The sequence below is a fragment of the Propithecus coquereli genome, unplaced genomic scaffold (assembly GCF_000956105.1).
Source record: "Propithecus coquereli isolate 6110/MARCELLA unplaced genomic scaffold, Pcoq_1.0 Scaffold300, whole genome shotgun sequence".
NCBI lineage: Eukaryota > Metazoa > Chordata > Mammalia > Primates > Indriidae > Propithecus > Propithecus coquereli.
In genome coordinates, this window is record NW_012148620.1 from 1494285 (window position 1) to 1520298 (window position 26014).

At 37.8% G+C, this 26014-nt stretch overlaps 1 protein-coding gene across 1 annotated transcript in view; it reads left to right on the top strand.

Moving 5' to 3' along the window:
* RAB3GAP2 (RAB3 GTPase activating protein subunit 2 (non-catalytic)) overlaps positions 1–26014 on the top strand; it is a 131698-nt gene that overhangs the window by 36169 nt on the left and 69515 nt on the right. The window contains exons 2-9 of the mRNA XM_012649670.1: positions 317–381; positions 13132–13255; positions 14487–14568; positions 16255–16302; positions 16381–16456; positions 16758–16859; positions 21598–21697; positions 24077–24175. Of these exons, the coding sequence (XP_012505124.1) occupies positions 317–381; positions 13132–13255; positions 14487–14568; positions 16255–16302; positions 16381–16456; positions 16758–16859; positions 21598–21697; positions 24077–24175 (696 nt within the window). The remainder of the gene's footprint in view (positions 1–316; positions 382–13131; positions 13256–14486; positions 14569–16254; positions 16303–16380; positions 16457–16757; positions 16860–21597; positions 21698–24076; positions 24176–26014) is intronic.

Below are 26014 nucleotides of genomic sequence, written 5' to 3' on the forward strand. Positions count from 1 at the left end.
TGTCCTTTTTAGATTTTTTTTAAAGTGACCTTTGTAGTTTGATTTAAATGTGGATAGACTTTTGCCATCTAATATCTTAAGATCCAAATAACTTAAATATAATTTTACTAATACATAGATTTAGATATTTAGTAGTTCAGATGTTTCCTGATTGTTATTATATAAAGCAAAATCCTGATATAACACAGTTTACCATTGTTTTCTTCCTTAATATCAGCGTTATACAGGGATTGTTTCTATTATGTTTAGAGAAAATGTTTTAAAAGTATTTAAGCCCTATATTTCATGTAAACATTTTTCATCTTCTTTAAAATAGGTAAATCAACAAACTGGGAAGATGATGGTTGGGGAGCCTGGGAAGAAACAGAACCGCAAGAACCTGTAAGTCTTTATAAATGTATGCATGTTTTTTGATAGTGGCATTTTCCTTCTGTAATAACGGTGACATAGTTTAGCATTAGGTTGATCTTTTAAAATCTATGTCAAGAACATTTTTGTGCTTACTTGATAGTATTTAACTAGATGCCTGTTCTTAAGGAAGTTAGTGACTTTATAGCTAAGTGGGTGTCTTATTCTGTTTTGTGCTGCTATAACAGAATACCAGAGACTGGGTAGTTTATAGTGAACAGAAATTTATTGGCTCCCAGTTCTGGAGGCTGGGAAGTCCAAGATTGAGGGGCCAGCATCTGGTGAGGGTCTTCTTGCTACCTTATAATATGGCAGAAGGCAGGAGAGAGGAAGGGAGAGAAGTGGGGGGAGAGAAGTGGGGGGAGAGAGAGAGAAAGAAGGGGCCAAACTCCCCCTTTTATAATGAACTTATTCCCAAAATACTGAACCCACTCCCTCAATAATGGCATTAATCCATTTACTACGCCCTCATGGCCTAATCACTTGTCATTAGGTCCCGCCTGCCAACACTTGCATTGAGGATTAAGTTTCCAACACATGCTTTTGGGGGAACACACTTATCTTAGGATCCTTTATCCTTCATAAGTTATTCTTTTAGACTCTTTCACTATTCATTCAACAAATATTTGTTGTGCCCACCATATTCTAGGCATTTTTCTAGGTGATAGGAATATAGCAACAAACAAAGTAGACGAAGTCCCGGTGTGTGTTAGTCTGTTTTCACCTGTGACTAATAGAAAATCTAACTTAAACTGGCTTAAATAACAAGAACATTTATTACCTCACATAGAAGGAAGTCCAGAGATAGGATGGGCTCCTGAGTGGATCAGGTGATTCAGCTATGTCATCAAGTTCTTTTCTTGGGTCCACTTTGTTAATGCCATGTTGGCTTCATCTTAAGGCTTGTTCCTTTCACAGAAGTATTGTGGCAATGAGTTTCTTAATTAAATACTGGAGAGAGAAAAAGAATCATGGTTTCCATGACTCATTTAGGAGCAGGGAACTACTTTTTTAGATGCCTCTACTAAACTTTGCCTTATGTCTTTTTGGCCAGAATCAGTGCGCATGCTCATTTCTGAACTAACCACTGCCAAGGGATATGAGATTTTTATTGTTCAATATACATTCCTTGGAGGTGGAGGATAAGGGGATCAGCTTTCCCTGAGGCTGATGGCTGGACAGAGGAGGAGTTGATACCCAAACAAAATCAGTTTTTTTTGTTTTGTTTTTTTTTTTTAAAGAAAGAATGAACATATATACTATGTAGGTCTTGTAGTTCTGTTTCCAGGACTATACACTCAAACGAGGAGAGAGAAATAAAAAAGAAAGATAGATGGAGAGTATCAAATGGTGGTAATAGGTATACAGAAAGTTCAAATGGTGATGTGATAGCAAGTGATCAAGTGACTATTGTAGAATGGGTGGTCAAAGAAAGCTTTTCAGAAGATGTTGTAACAGAGGGAACAGCCTGAAAAAAGGTAAAATGTTTTATGAGTTGTCTCTTTAAAACTACCCCCACTCTTTTTGGGAATTAAAACCTACATTCCTGCCCGGGGCCAATAATCAGAAGAGCAGGAGAGTGTCCTTTGTTTTTTGTACCACAAGACATGGCTCAGTGGAAGTGTCCAAACAGAGGTCACGAGATTGTCATCACTGGAGATAGGATGGATCAGAACCAGCAACTATAGTGAAAGAGCAATAGGCTGAAGCTGAAAGCCCTCCCTTTAAAAGCTCTGTATTTCTGCCTATAGTTAGGACAATGACACTTTAAGACGAGAGGCTACATCCTCCCCATATGCCAGCAAATTATTAATAATAAACCTCCCTTTCCTTCTCCTCAAACCTCTTGTCCTTGTTCTCCTGATGCGGCCTCAGGGACAAATGCTGAACTTTCAGTAACAATGTGACATTTAAGGTGAACTCTAAAAGAACATGGAGTCAGTAAGGTGAAGATCTGACAAAGAACATTCTAGGCCAGGGCAACAGCTCATGCAAAGGCCCTAAGGCAGGAATGGGCATGGAGTTTGAGGGAATGTAAAGAAGGCCAGTGCGGCATGGCAGGACTGAGACTGCTGCAAGATGGGGTGAAAGAAGTAAGCAGGACTGATGATGACAAGCTTTGTGAATTTGAGGTTTATTCTAAATGCAGTGGAAAACCACTTGCCTGATTTGTGACTTCTGTAACTCACCTTGGCTACTCTTTAGAATAGATTGAAGTAGGGAGCAAAAGTTGAAACAGGGAGACTGATTAGGAGGCTGTTGCAGTAGTTTAGTTGAGAGATGATGGTGGCTTTGATTAAGGTATAACAGTATTAATGAAAATGACAAACGGCTGGGCACAGTGGCTCACCTGTAGTCCCAATAGTTTGGGAGGGTGAGGCAGGAGGATTGCTTGAGGTCGGGAGTTTGAGACCAGCTTGAGCAACATAGCCAGACCCCATCTCTACAAAAAATTTAAAAATTAGCTGAGCGTGGTGACATGCACCTGTAGTCCCAACTGCTCAGGAGGCTAAGGCAGGAGAGTCACTTAAGCCCAGGAGTTCAAGGTTACAGTGAGCTGTGATCATGCCACTGCACTCCAGTCTGGGCAACAGAGTGAGACCCTGTCTCAAAAAAGAAAAGGAAAGAAGATGAGAAGTGGATGGATGCCAGATAAGTTTTGGAGATAATAAGACTTTCCAGTGAGTTGGTTGTGAAGGATGAGAAGAAAGAGAAAAACCAATAATAACTTCTCTGAACTAGGGTGTGGTTATGTGGAATATGTAAAACATTATTTGCAAAATTTGATACTGCCAAAAGATGAGTAATAGGTACCATTCTCTTTATTTTTATTACTGTTTGAAAATATCCATAATAAAAAGTTTTTTAAAAACTCTCTCATATTTATTTATTTATTTATTATTTATTTATTTATTTTTGAGACAGAGTCTCAGTCTTTTGCCCGGGGTAGAGTGAGTGCCGTGGCGTCGGCCTAGCTCACAGCAACCTCAAACTCCTGGGCTCAAGCGATCCTTCTGTCTCAGCCTCCCGAGGAGCTGGGACTACAGGCATGCGCCACCATGCCCAGCTAATTTTTTCTATATATTTTTAGTTGTCCGATTAATTTCTTTCTATTTTTAGTAGAGACGGGGTCTCGCTCTTGCTCAGGCTGGTTTCGAGCTCTTGAGCTCAAACAATCCGCCCGCCTCGGCCTCCCAGAGTGCTAGGATTACAGGCGTGAGCCATCGCGCCTGGCCCTCTATCAGATATTTAGCTTGAATAACTGGGTGTGTCATACTGAGTTGGGAAGACAAGGAAAATAATAGGTTTAGAGGAAAAATCAAAGAGCACTGTGTGCTAAGAAGTAGAGACAGACTCACATAATAGAGATTTATGGAAAAGCTCCTTGGGGACATTAAGAACAGGAAACTATTTCAGTAGATCTCTAGGAGAATTGGAGCGTGTTGCATAGGATAAAATGCAACTCAAGGAAGTTGGTTATCCCATCACCTCAGCAGGCAACACCTGTCCTTTCCTTTTCTAATGCTGTGTCAAAATGGAGACTCAGTTACTCCATTTTTACTGACTGACTAGCTTCCGCTTACTCGTGATTTACACTATTTCATGGCTTTTGCTTATATCTTTTGTTTGTGGTTGTCTTACATTCTCTGTCTTTCTTTGTTGCACACTCAGAGCTCGTTTGAGGATTTTACTGAATCTGTTAATCACTATCCAGCATAGGGTATCTGGAGGAGGGGAACATAGTGTTTCTATGAGGCCACTTGCCACTTCGTGGGTCATCAGCCAGCCTATTAATGCTGCCCTCTGGTCAGGTATTCATCAGCAGTTTAATTAGCTGTGGTAAGAGTGAGGGCGGGAAGGGAAAGGAGGGGATTTGTACAAACAAGTTTGGAAATTCTTCATGGCCCTATGTACCTAAGCCTTTCAGAAGGGAATATGCTTTGAGAATTTCTTAGAAAGGGATAGTGTAACTGGCAGCCACCTTATATGTGGTGTTTGGTACAGTTACTTTTGTATTTATTTTGTAGACTCATATAGCTAAGTGACTATTGTTGAGTAATATAACAAACTTCGAAGTAAGTTTGAGGTTTTCTGATTAAACCTCACAGGCATTGCATGTTAAAGTAGACATATGCATTTGTAATTTCAGAGGAGGTTCCAGTGTGACAATAATTATTAAATATATAAAATAGTGCTGGTGCTGAGTTATATGGTATTTATTTATAGACCCAGATGCCCACATCTTGAAGATCTCACTGGTACATACTTGACTCTTTCTGGAATGGATTTTTATTTGTGAATAACATAGTTGGGGATTTGTGTGTGAGACTCATTTTCCTTGCAAGTATCTGCTATTTCTTCCCTGATAGAATTAAGTGGGTTAGTTTAGTCATAATGTGCCATAGACTTTGCTTTTTGGCTCATCTAACTTGTGTCTTCATTAAGGGTACATTGCTTTATGGCATTATAACCTAATGAGTAGGGAAGAAGGAAGACCTGCTATAAGATGGAGTCAGAGAAGCAAGTAGGCCTATAAGGCTTTGTGAATTTGGAGTTTATTCTAAGTGTGATCAGAAATCACATTATCTGATTCCTGGTTTTTAAAGCTAACCTTGGCTGCTCTGTGGAATAGGTGTAGTAGGTTTTTTTATTAGCTGTGCTTCTCTTAAAGGTCATGGACCTGTTTATTTTACAGTATTTCATTTTGATGTTCCACTGTTACAGCTGATTCTGGATCATGTGGACAATGATACCATAGTTAGAATGCTTAAGTGTTAACAGACTTCCTTTAAATCTGACTTGTGTAGTAAGTATGTCTTTTTATCAGCAAGGATATCTAAATCTAGAGATGCCCTAAATCTAGGGATCCCTAGGAATAAATCTTGGGATCTTGTTAAATGTTTTAGTTAAAGGCTGAAATATGTTTCTACTCATTCTAAAAACATAAAAAAATAGTAACATGTAGAACATTGCTTCATTTGGATAAAATTTGAAATGACCTAATAGATAAGAGTGGTCTTAACTGATTTGTTCACATTGTGACTTGACAAACAGCAAGTGAAACAGTATTGTTAGACCTCATTGACAACAATTTCAGGTGTACCAAACATTCCTGACTATTCTTATTATCTACCTCTGAACTCCTGTACCTTGTCATGGGCCCCATGTACATGGTGAGGGGGAATGTATTTGGGCGACAATAAAAGTAAGCAGGGACAGTGAAGTTCAGAGGTTATCAGGATGTTCAGGTTACCTTGTTGTGTTCAAGAGAACGCCTTTGAATTGGATCCTATCCTTAAAATAAGACATCTTTGCCGAAGAAAACTATTTGTTGAGTGGGAGCAAAAATGACACTAAGGCCAGGGAAAAGGATATGACCTCTGCCTTGAACTACAGCATCAACCATGTATAACATCTGTGAGGTTTTGCTGAGCAAAGTGTTTTATACCAGGACTGTAAGATATTTTACACAGCTGTGGTTAAGAGACTTCTGTTATTTCTACTACTCTCTATGATTATGAACAACTCCAAAGGCATAGCCAGCTCCAGAGGCATAAAAAGAATCAGAGTAAATTTTGGCAGATGTATGAAATGCAAAAGAACATGCTATAGTCAAGGTAACATATATAGTCGCCTAGTTAGAATGTAAAGAATGAAAAGGGAACTTTGTACTCTCTTTTATTAGGAGTAGATGGTAAACTCAGAACCTACCTTCCCTGAGAGTCTAACTGGGTCTTATCTGCATTAAAGATGAAACCAGGATTGGAAGAAGTGGAATGTCTTGAAGTCAACTTATGGTTGTGTTGAGGTGCTGTAACTATAAAAACAATAATAGGGCTCTCTACCAGTTGCCATTGGATCGAGATTATTATGACCAGCAGAGGAGAGTAAACTTTTATTCCATGTTAGTCTCAGAGAGATGTGTTTTGGGCTTTAGGAGTGCTGCAGTGGTGTATAGGGCTAGCAAAAGAGTAAAGTGGAGCAGCAGGCACCTCCACTGAATGCTGACCTGGAGGACATCTGGCTGCTACTTTAGTTTAGCAGAAAACTAAAAACCCCAGCATGCTTTTTATCTACACAAGTCTGTTAGCTCTTTGAGAGTAGTTTCTTATTTTTATCACAGAAGAGTAAAGGGCTTTTATATTCAGAGAGATAGTACCAGGGGTCTAGACCAGGCTTTTGTAAGAAAGGAGAAATCCTCTTTAGTTTGTTCCTGATTCTACCTGGATTCTGATTCTGATTCTAGGTGTCAGCTATAATCAGGGCTTAGTGAAGAAAGCATATTCTAGTTTCTACTATCAGCAATAGCCAGCCATGTCCAAGAAAGTATATGTCTGTCAATGGAAAAGAAGCTGAACTCTGTAAAATAATTTGAAGAGGTTTGTTCTGAGCCAAATTTGAGGACCATGGCCCGGAGCCATGCACAAGAAGCCTTGAGCAAATGGACTCACTGTGGTTGGGTTACAGTTTGTTTTTATACATTTCAGGGAGAGAGGAATTACACATAAAGTCGTAAATCAATACATGGAAGGTGTACACTGGTTTGGCCTGAAAAGGTGGGACATCTCAAAGCAGGGGCTTAAGGTTATAGATAGGTTTAAAGACTTTGATTTGTAAGTAGTTAAAGAAATGAAGCTTTGGCTGGGCACAGTGACTCATGCCTGTAATCCTAGCACTGTGGGCGGCCAAGGTGGGAGGATTGCTTGAGGTCAGGAGTTTGAGACCAGCCTGAGCAAGAGCGAGATGCTGTCTAAAAAAAGAGAAAAAAAAAATAAAAAAAGAAATGAAGCTTTGTCTAAAGGCTTCCAATGTTTTAAGTTAAGATAAGGAAGTCTTAATCAGAAACTAGCCACTTGGACATATACCTAGACTCAAATGATTTGTTATGTAAATTGAGGACCTGCAGGTTTGTCTTGCATAGCCTTAGGACTGTTAATGAGTTACAAAGGGTATCTCCAAGAAGGGAAAGGGGGCATGATGAGGTGTTCTGACCTTCCTTCTCATGGATAGCAACTCAGATTTAGGGTACCCTCTTGGCCAAGAGGGGGTACATTTGTTGGATTGGCAGTCTGTTCTTGGTTCTTGGTGTGCTGTTGGTGGAAGAATGACTAGACACATCAATAGCAAGACCAGCACTAAATGAAGTATTGAGGAAGAGCAAGATAGGTTTATAGAGCAAGAGCAAGATACATTCACCACAGATGACGAATGGGACCCCTGTCATAACAAGAGGCTCTAGTTATGGTCTGGGGTCTTGATTTATACTGTCTGGATTGGACTCGCCTTGTGGTTCACACGTCACCAGTGAATTACTTGGATGGACAGTTAATGACATGATAATTAGCCTTAGGTTACTCTAGATCACTTTCCAGATCCTACTGTGCCTGGGCTGGGGAATTCCCTGTATTCTTTTGCAATTGGCAGGGCACCTGCCCTTGTCCTTCTTCCCCTTGTGTGGCAATTGCTCGAGGCAGCACCAAGGTGGGGCACCTGTCTTTGTCCCTAGGAGAGCAGGAGTCCCTCACTATCTGTGTAACACATTCAGTCATCTGGTTGGGGGGAGCTTAAGATTTCATTTTAGTTCCCGTGTCTATGACACTGGTAGGCTTAGGAACTTTAAGGATGGCTTGCTTCTATTATAGAAGAAGACAAACATCTTTTTTCTATAGATATTTCATGCCTGTATGTACCTACTTGTGCTACCATAATAGAATACCACCGACTGGGTGACTTAAACAACACAAGTTTATTTTTGCACAGTTCTGGAGGTTAGGAGTCTAAGATCAAGGTCATCAGGGTTGCTTTCTTATGGGGCCTTTCTTCCTGATTTGCAGATAACTGCCTTCTTGCTGTGTCTTCACTTGACCTTTCCTCTGTGCACACATACAGGGGGAACAGAGCGAGTTCTGGTGTGTCTTCCTCTTGTTATAAGGACACCAGTCCTATGTGATAGGCCCTACCCTTATGACCTCATTTAACCTAAATTACCTCCTTAAAGGCCCTGTGTCTAAGAACTGTCACTTTGGGGGTTAGGGTTTCTACATATGAATTGGGACTGGGGAGGTGACACAATTTAGCATGTAACAATGCCCCAAATAATGGATCCATGTCAGGCATAACTCTAATTGGGCAAATAAAAAGAATAAGATTGAGGAACTCCTGCTTGCCCATGAGTAAATACAATGAGACTGAAAAGGCAAACAGAATAAGCTTTCAGGGTGGATTGGGATGGAAGAAAAGGTAAAACAAAGATTTTCCCCTCCCTCTCCCCCCTCTCTATTTTTTTTTTTTTTGAGATGGAGTGTTGGCCTGTCACCTGGGCTAGAGTGTGATGGCATTAGCCTACCTCACAGCAACCTCAAACTCCTGGGCTCAAGCAATCCTCCTGCCTTAGCCTCCCAAGTAGCTGGGATTGCAGGCATGTGCCACCATGCCCCCATGCCTGGCTAATTTTTCTAATTTTAGTAGAGACGGGATCTCGCTCTTGCTCAGGCTGGTCTCAAACTCCTGAGCTCAAGTGATCCTCCCACCTCGGCCTCCCAGAGTACTAGGATTATAGGCATGAGCCACCACGCCCGGTCTAAATAACAGAATTAATCCTACTTGAATTGAAAGTTGAAGTAAAGCTGTAAGAGTTACTGAATTAAACCTAACTTCCTTTAAGGTTAGAAAGAAAAGTAATTTTAAAAATTGAGATTGAAGTTATAGTTTTTTGGTGACTAATTGTATTTGTGAGAATTTTTTTCTTCGGGTCATTTGTAATCCAATTTAGGAAGAATTCATGCCTTTCCCAATTTTAATTTTGAAAAGGTCTTAGGATCATTCATTTGAGAATTTTAGTTTCTGATTTGGAAAATGGCCTAGACCAGTACCTTTCATGCTGTGTTAGAGGGAAAGAGTTCTGGGCTTTTACAGAAGTGCTGTGTAGCTTCCTCATCTCTGCTTTTATCTATTTCGTATATTGTAATTTTGTAGAAAATTTTGGGAATAAAAAGTTCTGCTATCTTAAGAAAAAGTTTGAAAAATATTGAGCATTATGTATGTTGGTAGCAGACTACAAAAAAAAAAAAAGAAAAACCTAGTACCTAGTAATATAGCTTTCTTTACTTTCTTTTTGTATTTCAGAATTGACGAAGTGCTTATGTCTCTCGCTTTAAAAGTATAGATGACTATTGTATTTCTGTGACTTAAGTGGTAAACTACTGAGAATTACAGTGAGTGTGCTGACAGCCCCTTAGATTACACCGAATTTTACTGGCACCACTATATTGTATAGATACCTGTGAAGTTAGCATGATGACAGTAACAACGTAAACTGCAAATGATAGACTTACTGTACTAAAGTTGAAAGCTTTAAAAAAAACCACTCCTGGCTACTTCAATGGCTATGATAAACCAAAAAACATTGGCCACTATGTTTACCCAGTGATAATTTACCAGCCCCTATAATGGTCAGCTATAATTGAAAGGCTGGTTAAATTACTGCAATTTCACCTGATCTGCCACATTGTGAAAGAATAATCACTTGACGAATTTGTGGGCTTAAAATCAAAAGAAACAAATTTTGAAAGTATATGCTCTAGCCCTAGTTGTTAAGAAAGAGTTCCTTTTCCTAGACCACATTAGTGACTTCCATATTTGTGCAGATTAAGAAAATTTTTTTACTGGTCTTAATTCAAAGAAAATCCTTGTAGTTTTGGCCACACTAAAATATAGATTAATAGAAAATCCCCACAATGGAATTACGTTTTATAGTTAATGGATGCATTTAGTGTTAATTTTAGTAACTGGGTGCAAGTTTTTGTGGAAAACAAAGGTGGTTCCTGGTGTAGTACCTTTAATAGTGAGGTGCTTTTTTTTTTTTTTTTAATTTCATACCTCACTTGCGAAATGAACTATGAACTACCCTGTCAAATTTTAGGATCACTAGCTTCAAGGGAGCAGTTTTAGTGACTACAGGCCCCCTATTGTTGGGGGAAGTTTTCCAAAAACCTAATTAGTAGGCACATGCCATTATGGTTCAAAACAAAATGATGAGCTTGCATCTTGTTAGCCACCAGATGTGTGCTGATGCTCTATTAGGCTTCACAGAGCATTGTTGTTTACAGCCCTGTTTCTTGCCTGAGCTTTCTTGATGAACTGGAATCAAGTTTTGTTATAAAACCTAATACTAGATCACTGTGATCCAGCTTAAAGAGGGGATTTCCTCATCTCCACTACACCAGTATTTTCACTGAGTTAGGGAATGTTGGTTATTCACTCACTAGTGGACCATGCTACATGTGGAGTTGAAAAGTAATATAAGGCATAGCTTTGCCAACAAGTGGGCTTCTAGTTAGTATGGGAGAAATGCAGTCACTGAATAAATAAATAGATAGCAGAGAGTATTAGGACTTTTAATTTCAATAAATTTGAAAGGAGGTAAAAGAGTAGGATGAGGTTGCCAGAGGAACGGGAACTGCAAATGGAAAGACAGAAAGGAGAGGGAAAAGTATTTTTGAAGGCATGCTTAAAGAAATAACTCAAGAATACACTGACTGGGCCGGGCGCGGTGGCGCACGCCTGTAATCCTAGCACTCTGGGAGGCCGAGGCGGGCGGATCGTTCTGAGCTCAGGAGTTCGAGACCAGCCTGAGCAAGAGCGAGACCCCGTCTCTACCAAAAAAAATGGAACAAAATTAATTGGACAGCTAAAAATATATGTAGAAAAAATTAGCCAGGCATGGTGGCGCGTGCCTGTGGTCCCAGCTACTCGGGAGGCTGAGACAGTAGGATCACTTGAGCCCAGGAGTTTGAGGTTGCTGTGAGCTAGGCTGACGCCATGGCACAAAAAAAAAAAAAAAAAAGAATACACTGACTGACACATTCACGTATAGTAGTCATCTTACTCTAAATCAGTTCAAAGAACTGCAAAAAGATGATCCTAGAATAAAATGATAAGTAATAAGGTAGTTCTTTTTGAGAAAAGGCTTGTGAGACTAGAGTCAAATCCCAAGTGAAGACAGGCTTCTCAAAAAGCTATTACAGCTATCCACACAGATGAGCAGAATGATAGGATGGAAAGACCACTTGAATTAAGAGTCAGGAGGCTTAGATTCTATTAATAGTTTGGGCTCTGACACTAATTCTGTGGCTGGAAGCACATCCCTGAGCCTCCCTGAGACTCCATTTTCTTTGCTATAAAGTGAAGTTTTGGACCAGTTGGTCTTTAAATGCCTTCCATCTTTGAAATTCTTTGTCTCTGTCTTTTCTGCACATGTAAACATCACATCTAATCCTTGTTAGTGGCATTATTTCCACTGGGAAAAGCTATTAATATTTGCAACTCTTATGTTCAAAGGGCCAATTTTTCTTGTATGTGAAGAGTGTGTGCAAATTAGTTGGAAAAAGCAACAACCTAATAGGAAATCTACAAAAGAAACTGTTCATTAAAAATTATTCAATCCGTTTGTTCCTTTCCTTTCTGTAAAAATGAGAAGTTTTCTTAAGCATATGAAAAAAAAGCCATTAAATATCTGAGAAAATGCCTATTCTCATTCATAAGAAAAAATGCAGTTTAAAAATATGCTGAGATAACCATGTTTTACCTATTAGATTGATACAGATCGCAGATCCAGAGTTAAAACATCTTTTGAAAAGTCTACAGGAAAGCAAGCACTTTCAAAAATTGCTGATAGCATTAAAAATTATTACAGCATGTGTGGGGTACAATTTGGGAATCTGTAGCAAATTTACTAATACACATTCCCTTTCCCAGCAATTTCACTTCTAGGAATTTAGCCTCCTGATGTATTTCCACACAAAGAAACTGATAAATACATAGAGTCATTCATTGCAGGATAGTTTGTGATAGCAAAAGATTATGAACACAAATGTCCATCAGTAGGGGGCTGGTTAAACAAATTATGATGCAGCCATTAAAATGGAATAATGTGCAGTCATTAAACAGAATAAAGAAACTTCATGTGGAATGAAGTCTAAGGTATATGTTAAGAGAAAAAAGCAAAGTATGAATTATATATTTATGTATTATGCTACGATTCTTGCAATAAAAAGGGAGGAAAAAGTAGTAAATGTATTTGTTTTTGTGTGCATGAAGTATCTCTGGAACTACGCATAAGAACTAATTGCTTGGTCTCTAGAGTTAACAACTAGGTGGCTAGAGTACAAGAGTACGAGAAAGACTTTTCAAAGAAGACCTTTTACATCTGTTGAATTTTTACCCATGAGGATTTACCTATATAATAAATTTCTAATGAAAAAAAAGAAAACACCATTCAGGTCAAATTAAAAAAGGAAGCATCACATTGTATCAAATGCTTTTACAGATCCTACAACCTTAATAATCTCATGTATTTTTTTTCTTTGCTATCTAGCTGGAGATACCATAGCTATCTCTCTGTGAATAGAACTATTCACTAAATTTCCTAATACTAAGTCATTCCTAAGTGATCCTTATGTGACCTTTTTTAATACCTTGCTAGTTTGTATTTGTTTATATTTAAAATTTTTGCATTAATATTCAAAACCGAGATTTGTTTCTAGTGGGTATTTTGTCCGTCATCTTTGACATGTTTTGATAAGGAATATTATGAAACTCTATAAGAGAATTGGAAAGATATCTTTTCCCTTTTTTCTTCCTCCTTTCCCCTCAAGGCAGACAAGCTAAGTTGAAATACTCTTGATATTTTTGCATATACAGTAATTGTAGTTTTATCCTCAGGAAGAAGAAGGAAATACTTGCAAAACACAAAAAACATCCTGGCTCCAAGATTGTGTTTTATCCTTGTCTCCAACCAATGATCTTATGGTCATAGCTCGGGAGCAAAAAGCTGTATTTCTAGTGCGTAAGTATCCTATTATTTTCAGTGGCCTTTATTTTAATGCATAGGATGGAACAGAAAATGGATAAGGTGGAAAGAAAAAATGTTACTTCTATTGTATGCATTATACAGTGGCATCTGTAGGATGTATGCATGTATGTATGTATGTACGTATATATGTATTTATTTACTGTTTTGAGACAGAGTCTTGCTCTGTTGCCCAGGCTAGAGTGCAGTGGCATCATCATAGCTCACTGCAATCTCAAACTCCTGGTCTCAGGCAATTCTGTTGCCTTAGCCTCCGGAGTAGCATGCCACCACACCTGGTTAATTTTTCTATTTTTTATAGAGACAGTGTCTCGCTCTTGCTCAGGCTGGTCTTGAACTCCTGGCCTCAAGTGATCCTCCCGCTTCAGCCTCCTAGAGTGCTGGGATTATAGGCGTGAGCCACCGTACCGGCCTTTTATTTTATGTATTATGTAACACTTTTTATTTCCTTTCCTTTTTTTGTTTTTTTTTCCTCTCTCCTCTCTTTATCTCTCCTTCCTATTCTGTTTGTTTCCTCTCTATTTTTCTTTCTTGGCTATTGATACTTTAGGTATCTCTCTGGTACTTCAGAGGCAGTGCTGGACATTGCCCAGTTCTCGCAAGAGACAGAGCTAAAAAAGGTCACTCACCTTTTCTTAGTAACAGTGTAAGTGAGGTGATTTTCAACTATAATTTGAAAACTTATAATATTGTAGATTTCTGTTTTGGACATAAATTTTCAGCTTATAATTTTTTGTTGAAGATTAAAATTAAGATTTGAGGATATATAGGATATGAAAAATCTCACTGATCTAAATAGATTATGTATAAAATGGCCATGGAATGGTGTTATAATGCAAATTTAGTTTCCAGTAGCATAAATCTAATAGAAAATTCTTCTTTGCCATCTGACGATAAAAGTAGTCTTATAAATAATACAGGTAGGGTGGGTATAGGGATTAATAACTTTATTCTGCAAGAACTATGACAACATTATATGGGTTTAATTGCAGGAAGGGGAGACCAGGAGACTAGGTGGTTTTATAAAATCTTATAAAATTTTTAAAGCATTATCTTATATTTACCTATAAAAAGACCCAAATCAGTTAATACAGAACTATTACATTTTGTACTCATCATCCTAAAGGGAAAGAGCAAAATTTGTAAATTGCTATTTTAGTGTATACTATAGCTAAAGTTATTTTATGTGATATCTTAATTTTTTCAGCAAAATGGAAATACAGTGATAAAGGAAAGGAAGAAATGCAATTTGCTGTTGGTTGGAGTGGTTCTTTAAATGTTGAAGAAGGGTAGGTACCAGTTAATTTTTTTTTCTGTATGTTAAATGTATGTATGAAATTATTTGACTTATAAGTGAATGTATTAAGAAGTTTCATTATTTGGAATGTTTAGTAAATGTATATGCATTCTAACTTTAGAGGTTGCAGAGAATGATTCAGTCAGCAAATTTAATTTTGCATGTGGTTTGTTTTTTTTAAAATCCTGTTTGAAGATTTGAAGAAAGCAGGAAAAATACCACGAAATCCTTTTCACATTTTGTCTTTTCTCTCTGTTATCCATTACTAATTTTATTCATCCAAAAAAGTCAAGGACAGTCATTGTCTTCTCTGCTCTGCTAGTATTGGGCTTGTACTTGAAGGGTACAGTGCTACATTAATTCTTAAAACTCATGAATACTTCAGAAGTGCAAGTTGGTACATTTAAGTTTCCTGCTGACCCAGTAGAACTTTTAAAACCATGATCTCTGGTGTGGTTACATGATGGAGCTGCTCACCTAGAACCTTGAACCCGAAACTGTTTTCATTTAAATTTTTACAACTGAAAACTGTCTTACCAGAACGAATAAGAAGATCCTTCAGACTTTGAATTCAGACAAAAGACAACCAAGTGGAAGTGCCTAGTACATGCCTGGCACATTAGATACTCAATGAAATGTTTTCTACTATTATCACGATAAGTGATATTTCTCCTTAGGTCAATTAGTCGAAACATTTTAAAGGCATTTAATTTCTGTCAGAAATGCAAAGCAAACATATTACTTTAAACCAGCACAAAGATTAATTTTGTTACCTAGTCTGACTACACTCCTAGTGCAGGAGCATTTATAGTTTCTTGAATAAGCTGGTGTTGGCCCTCAGGCTTGACAGGTCAAAGTCAGTCGGTAGGAGTTGTTTTGATTTTGAGACTTAGGCTCTGAGCTCCTGACAAATATTTCAAGCCTACATGCCAGGAAAAAAAATATTTTTTAAGGAACATCAAACCTAACATGTGCTTATAAATGGTTATCGGGGCCATATCCTCAAGAGAAGAAACCAACAAGTTGAAATAAAGTCAGTCCCTATAACAGTGTATCCTGCAGAAATACAGTTTGCATGTAGTGTGACCAGCAGTTCTGTGACCCTCTGCCCAGCCCCTGATCTCTAACAAGGAAGCAGGCCGAAGTTCTCGGCTGAAGCAGAGGAGAAAGGGGATAGTAGGAAATGATTGCCTGGTGATCATTTGAGATTTTCTCAGTACTGTATACAGTTAGTCGCGTAAGTGAAGTTTAGCTTTCTTTACTTTGATGCTTTTCCTGACAATACAGAATGAAAAATCCTGGATTTTGTGGAATTTTTTTTTTTTTTTTTTAAGAGATGAGTTCTCGCTATGTTGCCCAGGCACGTTTCAAACTCTGGCCTCAAGCGATCCTGCCCCCTCAGCCTCCCAAGTTGCTGGGATTACAGGCATGAACCACTGCTCCACTGACTGAATCTCGTTTTTTATTAACCTCAATCACATGCGATGTTATATTTTATGTGAATGAATTTTATGGACCCTACATATGGTGGAATTTTACTGTATTTTTACTTATGCATTGAATACAACTGGTCCACACAGGTCATCTTCCACTTACTACCATTTAACATCAGATATAGAGAAATAAAAATAGTTGATAAGTTCAGTGGATAAATACATAATTTTGTTTTTGTCTTTAGGGAATGTGTAACCAGTGCTTTATGTATCCCACTAGCAAGCCAAAAGAGGTAAGGATAAATAAGACTTATCTGTTCTCTTTGCTTTGATATATGAGCTGTTAAGATCATCAATTTTGTTTTTAACAGGAGTTCGACTGGACGTCCCGACTGGACCTGCATTGTGGTGGGCTTCACTTCTGGTTATGTACGCTTCTACACTGAGGTAAGTTGAGTTCTCAACAGTTAGAAAACACTAGTTGACTGCATCCCTGTTAAACTAGTTTGTGGCTTCATTACCTGCTGTTTGGCAATGTGTAGTTGATGCTTTATGGGGGTAAAGGCTGGGACAGGCAGTGAGTGGAAAGTTCTGGTAGAAGATACAAAGGAGAGCAATTGTAGTCTGAAAAGAGAGTACCTGGTATCTGTGGAAAACTGTTGGGGAAATGGTACTCTCTGCCTGGCCATACCTGCTCAGGTATATTGGTAAGAAAACAAACAGGGCCCTTCTCTGTGCTTCCTCCTAGAATGGTGTGCTCTTGCTTGCACAGCTTTTGAATGAGGACACGGTTCTTCAGCTTAAATGCAGGACCTATGAAATCCCACGACATCCTGGCGTGACCGAGCAGGTAGTGTAAACAATTGTGTTCAAATAGTAACAGTGGCATTACTTTGAAGCAGTCAGTCTTTCCCTCTTTATTGGGTGGAAACGTTAAGATATCTTTGTGGCACAGTTAGCTGCACTGTCATAGTCTAGAAATAGAATCTGTTTGTAGCTGAGTAAAGAATACCTGTCTTGCTTTTACTTATTTAACGAAATAATGTATGTTTGTTCTACAATAAAATAAAATACTTTAGTTAGAAGCCAAAAAAACTTTCTTATTTTTAGAATTTAATAGTGACTTAAGGCAAAATGTGGTATTATATAATTTTATGTCTTTTAATTTAGATTTAGGTGTCAAAATTACCTATAGTGAAAGAAAAAAAGTTTTGGCCATATTGTTAATAGTACTACTACTTTGTATTTAACTATTTCTCAGAAAGGGGATTATTAAGTTTTTGTTATAGTGGAAAATATTTTGTATTCATTGAAGATTTTAACTGAGAAAATAATACTGTTTAGTATCGAAAGCTGTCACTTCTTCTTAGGTGCCTTGTAAGATTTTGGTTGTCTCACAGTTAAAAAATAATGGCCATTCAAACCTATGTGCTTTTATTTGTTTTGCAGTGTGCATAGTCAAAACTATACAATATGCCTTCCTTTTTTGTACTACGTGTCCTCCAAAAGATTTCAAGTAAACAGATGTATATATTGTATCCATATGTGGACTTAAATTGCATGATAGATGGACTAGAGCTATAGAAGAAACAATAGGAGAGACTAGGACTAAAATCTGTTAATACCTATGAATAAATTAGTAATACAAAGCAATACCTAATTAATTATAAATTTATATGGACAGAATAAATTCTGTACAAATTTAGAGAAGAGGAGCTCAATTAAGACTAGGACAATAAGGGAAAATTTCATTGAGGAAGTGAAATTTGCATTAATCCTTGAATAATAGGTATAGAATTAGGTATTGGAAAAAGGGGAAAGTATTTCAGGTAGTTAGTAGAAAAATGAGAGATGATTCAAATGTAGGACTATATGTCAAACAACAAAGAAACTCTCATTAGAAAATAATGAGAAACTGTTAATAGGCAGAGTGGCCAAATTTTGTCTAAATTCAAAAGTCAAGTAAAAATTAGAATTGATTCAGGTGATGAGAGAAACTCCTAAAGATCTAGGAAAAGAAAGTGATATTGAAGAACTTTTTCTTCAGGATGAACTGGAATTAGGGAGGCTAGATATCTGGTTTTTTAAGTTATTTGTAATAGATGTCGGCTGTTGAGAGCCAGTACTAAAATGGCTGTGGGAAGAGAAATGGTCAGTACAAAAATTATTTTGAAGGAGCAATTGATAAAACTTGGTTATTGTGTAGAGATATAGAATATTAAAGAAAGAAATGAGCTAAAGATGTCTCTAAGATATTTATCCTGGGGAGTTCCATTAACAAAGTTGGAAGAGGGGACTGTTTTGGCAATAAATAAAGGTTATTTATTGTGGATTTGGACACGTTGAGTTTGAGGCAATGGTAGGAAATGAAATGAAGATACCGGAATCAGGTAATGATACGAAACTACTGTGTAGGCACAGAGACTAGATTGGAGATGATCATTGAAGTCATAGGTAATGAATGAATTCTTCCAAGTGAAAGACATAGGAAAGTAAAACTGCAGGCTGAAGACTTAAGTCTTAGTAACTGATAATATTCATCATAAGGAGATAGAAAATCGGACTATTGAAGGAGACAAAGAAGGAGCAATTGGAAATCTAAGAAAATAATCTGTGAATTCAAGATAATTTTCAAGAGTTGTTTTCCATTTTTCTACAAATTCACTGGATGATGAAGGTTCAAACACTTTAAACTTGGTCATGTTTATAATACTTTTTTTTAGAACTGGTGGAAAAATATAACTAATACTTAAATACTTGCTTGCTATTTGCTGTGTAAGCCAAGAAAATCATCTTTTAGCTGAAAAATAATTCTTATTGATCATGGAGAAGGAAGTATTATATTTGTTGTTACTCTGTATGTTATGTAAGCATCTCTGCATCTGATACATCAATTTATATATCAAAAATATCTTCTATATGCTTTTTAATATACTCCCAGATCTATCAGAGATCACAGAAGCAAATTTCCTCTAATTCAATTCTGGAAGCAATGAGTGTACTAGGATGACAGAGGGTCATTGCAGGAGAAGATTCCAAAGACAGAGGAGAAAGTCTCTTTCTGGAATGTCAAAGAAACTTCTTTGGCTTCTGTAAAAAGATCTTCCCTATCACCTAGCACAGTTTCTACAGGTTTTGGGCCATCAGTGTTTGTGTTAGTGTTTTCTTCAGGAAGACCATCTGGTTTTGGAGATTATTGCCTTGCTGGTGATTAGGTCCTTTCTGTCTTCCAGCTCCTCAAAGTCAAGGAGGAGGTTCTCTCCTCACTGCCATACTCAGGGGGCCACGCATGCTTAGCTTTGTGAACCCGTCATGTGAACACGCATGCCAGCTCCCTTGCCCCTCATGGCCCAAAAAGCTCTTTTAAAAATAGAAACAGCCTTACAGTCCAGTAGAGAAAGGAGTAAGCAGATCTCCAAAAAAGAAATACAATTGATCAGCAAGCATGAGAAAATTTTGAACCTTAATAGTAATCTAAGAACTGTAAGAAAATATGAGATAACTTTTCATCTTTTAGATTGATAAAGATGAAAATTAACGAAAGTGTTGGTGACAGTATGGAGAAAGAGATACTCTCGTATATTAGTAGAAGTAAAAATTGATAGGTATATTTTGAGGCAGTTTAATAACGTGCACAAAAATGAAAACTGTGAATACCCTATGACCCAATAGACCCTCTCGAAGGATTAACGCTAGAGTAACATCCCACTAATGTGAAAAGATAGAGACAGAAAAATGTTTGTTGCAATGATGTTTATAGTAATGAAAATATATTAATTCATTTATAAATATTAACTTCCTGTTATATGTCCAGTTCACTTCCAGTCTCTGAGGATTCATTAGTGTACTAGACACACAAAGTTCCTGCTTTCATGGAGCTTACAGTTTGGGGGTGGTAGAGGGAATCCAACAGTAAACAATTAGAGATATCAAGGTGATTCCAGTCTTTGATAGGTGCTCTGAAGGACGTCATCATGTTGATAAGACAGTAATGTGGCACGAGAATGGGGATGTTTTTTGAGATGGAGGCTCAGGAGCAGTCTTTCTGAGTAACCAACATTTGAGCTAAGACCTGAAGGATCAGAACAGTTAGGCAGGTGAAGATCTGGGAGGAGAAGGTCCAGGCAAGTGCAAAGGACTGAGACGATGATGACCTTTCTGTTCAAGGAGCAAGGGCAGAGAGATGTGAGATGACACTAGAGATAGGTGCCAGATCTTGCAGCCATGGTTAAAGAGTTCAGGTTTTACTCTAAATGCAAAAGGAAGCCATTGTAGAGTTTTAATCAGGAAAGTGTTTTGACCTGCTGTGTCTCATGAAGATCACACTGGCTATGTGGAACATGGATTGCAGAGAACAAGAATGGAAGTGGAGGGGCGGGGCTGGGTGTGGTGGCTCGCACTCCTGTAATCCTAGCACTTTGGGAAGTTAAGCCAGGAGGATCGCTTGAGGATAGGAGTTCAAAAGCAGCCTGGGCAATAGTGAGACCCCATCTCTACAAAAAATTTAAAAATTAGGCAGGTGTGGTGGCACGGGCCTGTAGTCCTAGCTCTCAGGAGGCTAAGGCAGGAGGGTCACTTGAGCCCAGGGGTTTGAGGTGGCAGTGAGCTGTGATGACACCTCTGTACTGTAGCCTGGGAGACAGAGAGAGACTTTGTCTTAAAAAAAAGAAAAAAAAAAAAGAATGGAAGCAGGAGGTCAAACTGAATGTCGTCCATCAATAAGAACTAGTTAAGTAAATCTGGGTACATATAATGAAATACTGTACAGCCACGACAAAAAATGATTTGTTTACTTACTGAAATGGAAAAATATCATTGACATATTGAATAATAAAAAACATGTTATAAAATATTATATGTGGTATGGTCTCATGCAAATGCATGTGAATATATTTGAGGATATGCATTGAGATATGTCTGGGATTTCAGCTGAGTCTTTTTTCTGTTTTCATATAGTGTTTGTATCTATGGATGACTATATTTAATTTTTATGAAATTGTAATTGTTTTTGTTATTCTCACCATCTATCTTGAGAGCGTTTTTCATCATATACAAAAGGTTACATTTGAGAAGAATTTTAAGTCTTTGGCCAAAAGGCATTCTGAAATTAATTTTCCATTTGTTTTTACTGTTCCTCTGCCTGATACTGCTTTGTGTATTAGGCGGTTGAATTTAGTCATAGTATTTGTTTTTTTTTTTTCGAGACAGGGTTTCGCTCTGTCACTCAGGGTGGCATGCAATGGCACAATCATAGCCCACTGTAACCTCAAACTCCTGGACTCAAGCTATCCTCCCACCTCAGCCTCCCAAGTAGCTAGGATTACAGGCATACGAGACCATGTTTGGCTACTTTTTTTTGTAGAGACGGGGTCTCGCTATGTTGCCCAAGCTGGTCTCAAACTCCTGGCCTCAGTGATCCCCTCACCTCTAAGTGCTAAGATTACAGATGCGAGCCACCATGTCCAGCCAGTATTTTTAATTTTACATTATTCATGAAATTCAGGTATAATAAAAAAAATAGACAATGCCTCTTTGACATATCTATTTAAGAAATTTTATTATTATTTTCTTTCTTATTTCTTAAATAGAATGAAGAGTTGAGTATCTTATATCCAGCTGCCATTGTGACCATTGATGGATTTAGCCTTTTTCAGTCTCTTCGTGCTTGTCGAAATCAGGTAGCAAAAGGTAATATTTGGGCAAGAAATATTTAACTTCTGATGTGTTTGTTTTATTTATTGTGACCTACTTACAGAATTAAGTACGAGGGCTGTCCGAAAAGTATCCAGCCATTGTTAACGTAGTTTTCATATTACATGGCTGGATACTTTCTGGACAGTCCTCCTATATCTTCTAAATAAAAAAGGCCTCCTGAACTAGATTTAAGGGGAAAACCCTTCTCCTGTAGACATGGGCATGCAGTTGGGTAGATTGCTCAGTAAGGTAATGACAAGGGCTGAAACATCAGCACTCTTCACATGTTGCTGGTGGAGAGTGTGGCCAGCACAGGAACAGCATGATTTCTTAACTAATTCAGCAATATGTGTTGGCTAGTTAGAGAGATTAATATTTGCACCTGTACTGACGATCAACTTTGGGGTGAGGCATTTAATTGTGTCTAGCTGAGGTACCAAATTTTTCACTAAATCAACAACTCTGGGGCCACTATACCGAATCAAATCTTGTGACTCCACATTGCTTCCATCCTTGCTGAGGCTAAAGATACCACTGTGTGCAGGGGGAGTTTTGCTCACAGTAGGCAGGACCCAGCGGGGAGTCAACGTGACCTTCCTTCTTTTTGCTAACTTGGAACACTTCTGAATGGAGAAAAGCTAGAGGCCTAAACTTAATGTATATATTGGCAACTACACTATTTCCAGGGATGAAAACTGCCCAAATAATCAAGAATTCTTACTTTTACTACCCATAGTTTACATTCTGATGCTATTGTATCTTTGGGAAAGGTATTTCATGAAATTCAAGAAGCCATTGATTGTAACATGCACTGTTATTTTATATGCCACTAAGAAAAAAAAATGTTGCCAGTGAATGACACACCATGGATTTTAAGATCCCAATTTTAGAGATGTAAAAATATGGGGAGGAACAGTCTTAAGATCAGTGAAAATACGAATGGTAGTGCCCACTTCCCCTTGTCTTCTGAGATTGGACATAGGAGGCTTAGTGGCCCTGAAATGAAGTTTAACTCCTAAATGGTTGAGACAGCTCCCTGAAAACATACACTAATTAGGATATGTTTGCTGCTTCATAAAAATTATTTCTAAATCTAGATTGAACTATAAGATGCAAAGTAAGCAGTTTCTTCCAGAGGAAAATGTAGCATCTTATGTTGCAATAAAAAAGTTTTCTCTGTCTTGATGTGATTGGTAAAATTCTGAAGTCTTGGTTATATGGTTCTTTAATAGTACATGCATTTTTACTAGGCCAGAATTTGTTTGAATTTTTATGCCTATGTTCGTGATCTTTTAAATTATTTCAATTTAACCCACCATAAGCTTCATTATCTTGAGAACATTTAAAATACTCACCATTGATATACATGTCCAAAGAGACTGTATATTCTGTAGGTAACAATTCTATTACTTAAACTAGAGATAGATAATTATGTTATAATTGGTATTATCAACCATTTAATTTTTCACCATTTTTGAATTCCTGTTTATTTGTTGTGCGTAAGGCCATAAAACCATTTTGTCTCCTAGAAAGTAAGGAATTAAACCACTTAGTGCTCTCTTATTGTAAGTTGCTCTAAAAAGAATTCTGGTTACTTAGCCACAAATTGTTGTGACAGTTATTTCAGCATACAGGAAAATTCTCTCTTCTTGGTCTTATTATCAAATCTGCAGTGTTTAGAGGATTATATTTTTCCCTAATTAAAGTACTTTTCTTCACTTTCCAGAAGAGCCAGAATTTTGCAGTATTGTGATATGTAGCATGGGAATTTCTTGATAAATGGGACCTTGTGCATGAACCTACGGCAAGAGACATAACTTTCATGCTCATTAGGTAGAGGGACGGAGGTTAAAGATTGGCCTTTGATTAATTTTTCTGGCAATGCTATTGCTGTTAACGTACCTTTCTATCAAATATGGCCTCAGTTACCTAGATTAGAGACTTTGCTGTACAGATGCTCTGCCAGGTATATCACGTTTTCAGTTTGTCACTGAGTAAAGCACTGGTTGCAGTTCCCAGGATTTTACCCACTTTCTTAAGAGAGAGAAATTACTTACTTTGCATCACTTGCAGATTGAATCCACCTTGATTCTTAGTAGTATCTTAGGATTTTTAATAGTCTTCTTTAATTACTTAAGTGTTCCAAAATCTTTTGTGACAGGCCAATTTAGTCTTTTAAATGTTAGCGTGTTATGTGCATTGACTTGGCATGAATAACTCTCACTTTATGTCTTGTATTTGTTATTTCGTCTCATTATTACTAGTTGAAATTTTAGAATAATAAATTGTTATATTTTTAATGATTTTTTTGTAAAATTTTATCTTATCCATTATAATTAATTTTAGATTATCTATTCTTTTTATCTTTGATAGCTGCAGCGTCAGGCAATGAGAATATACAACCACCACCGTTAGCTTATAAGAAATGGGGTCTACAAGATATTGACACGATTATTGATCATGCTAGTGTTGGTAAGTATTATTAGTTCACATTATTTTGGAATTCTTATACTTTTTGATTGAAGTGTCTCATTTATTAAAAAATGGACATTTATTCTTGTGTGAAAAAATACATTACCTTTAGTGAGACATGTGGAAATTAGTTCAGACTCATGGCTTATGTCTTTAAGAAATGGTAGCAGTTTTAATAATGATTTAATTATGTCCTCAGCAGTAGTCTTGTACAATTTTAAGTCACTCACTATTTGACTTAATTCTTCTACAGACAGGTTTGTCCATATAATGACCATGTAAATCAGTCTTTTAAAAATGTAACCTTTAGGCCTGGCGTGGTGGCTCATGCCTGTAATCCTGGCACTCAGGGAGGTAGAGGTGGGAGGATCACTTGAGCTCAGGAATTTGAGACCCTGTCTTTACCAAAAATAGGAAAAATCAGCTGGGTGTGGTGGCATGCGCCTATAGTCCCAGTTACTCAGGAGGCTGAGACAGGAGGATCGCTTGTGCCCAGGAGTTTGAGGTTGCTGTGAGCTAGGCTGACGCCATGGCATTCTAGCCCAGGCAAGAGCGTGAGACTCTTGTCTCAAAAAAAAAAAACAAAAATCATGAAGAGCCTTTCACGTCAATTTTACTAAACATACATTTTATTAGTCAGTGTCCTAATAGAAGACAGATGGCACACTTACAGGATACAAGTGGATACAACAGGATAATTGTAAGAAGGTTTATTTACAGAGAGCTATTTATAAAGATGTGATGTAGGAAAACCACAAGAGATAGGACAGTATCCTAGGACTTCTCAGCAGCCAAGCTGTTAACCATTCCTAGGCCTAAAGAGATGAGGGCAGGAAACAGTTTCAGAACTTACAGATAATGAGTAGAATCAGCACCTGGAGAGCAGGATGACTTTTGTTCAAGGGTCATAGCCACCTTTTCAGGGAAGGAGCCAGGGAAATAGATATCCTGACTTCGTTCTCCTTTCTATCTTTTATCTCCTGATGGGGCTTCCCATTGTCTGAACCCAACTTACAGTCAGCATGATTTATACAAACTGGCCCCTGGGACAGAGAGAGTGAGCAGGGAGAAAAGGAAGGAGTGTGAATCTAGAGGGGCGAACAGAAGATATCTGACTCTTACGTCATCTTTTTCTATTTACTGCATAGCTGTTGTATGGAATAGCCTGTAATAAAACTGGGTGAACATTTCAGTGTGTTACTTTTTCGCTAATATAAAAATGCTGCAAAATTCCAAAGTGTTGAGTTCAGTTCAGGGTAGCTTCCCTGCTCTGGTAATTAAACTTTGGAACATTGAAACTGGCTACGGGAAGTGACTGGATAGAAAATATTACTCTATTCATTTGTCCCCAGCCTACAAAATGGAAAAAAAAAAAAAAAAGGTGCAGGAAATTTGATTGTATGTACATCTTTATGTAAAGGTCTGGTAATTTATTCAGCAAATAAATGAATACCTATTATGTCCAGGGACTAATATTGGTGCTAGAAATATGGGACAGACAGGAACTCTGTTCCGATGACGCTTATATTCTGGTGATGGGAGACAATAAACAAACAAATGAATAAGTATGGTAATATAAAAATGTTAGTAAGCTTCATGAAGAGAATAAGCAGAAGGTTATGATAGAGAGTGAAGAAGAGGGTACTTTGGGTAGACTGGTGAGGAAAGGCCTTTCCAAGGAACTGACATTCAGACTGAGACTTGAGGGAAGAGAGGGAGCCAGCTGTGGGAAAAGCTGTAGGAAGAGCATTCTAGGCAGAGGAGGCAGCAAGAATAAAGGCCTGGGGACCTCAAAGACCTCAGAGTGTTCAAGAAGCAGAAAGGAGGTCTGTGTGACTT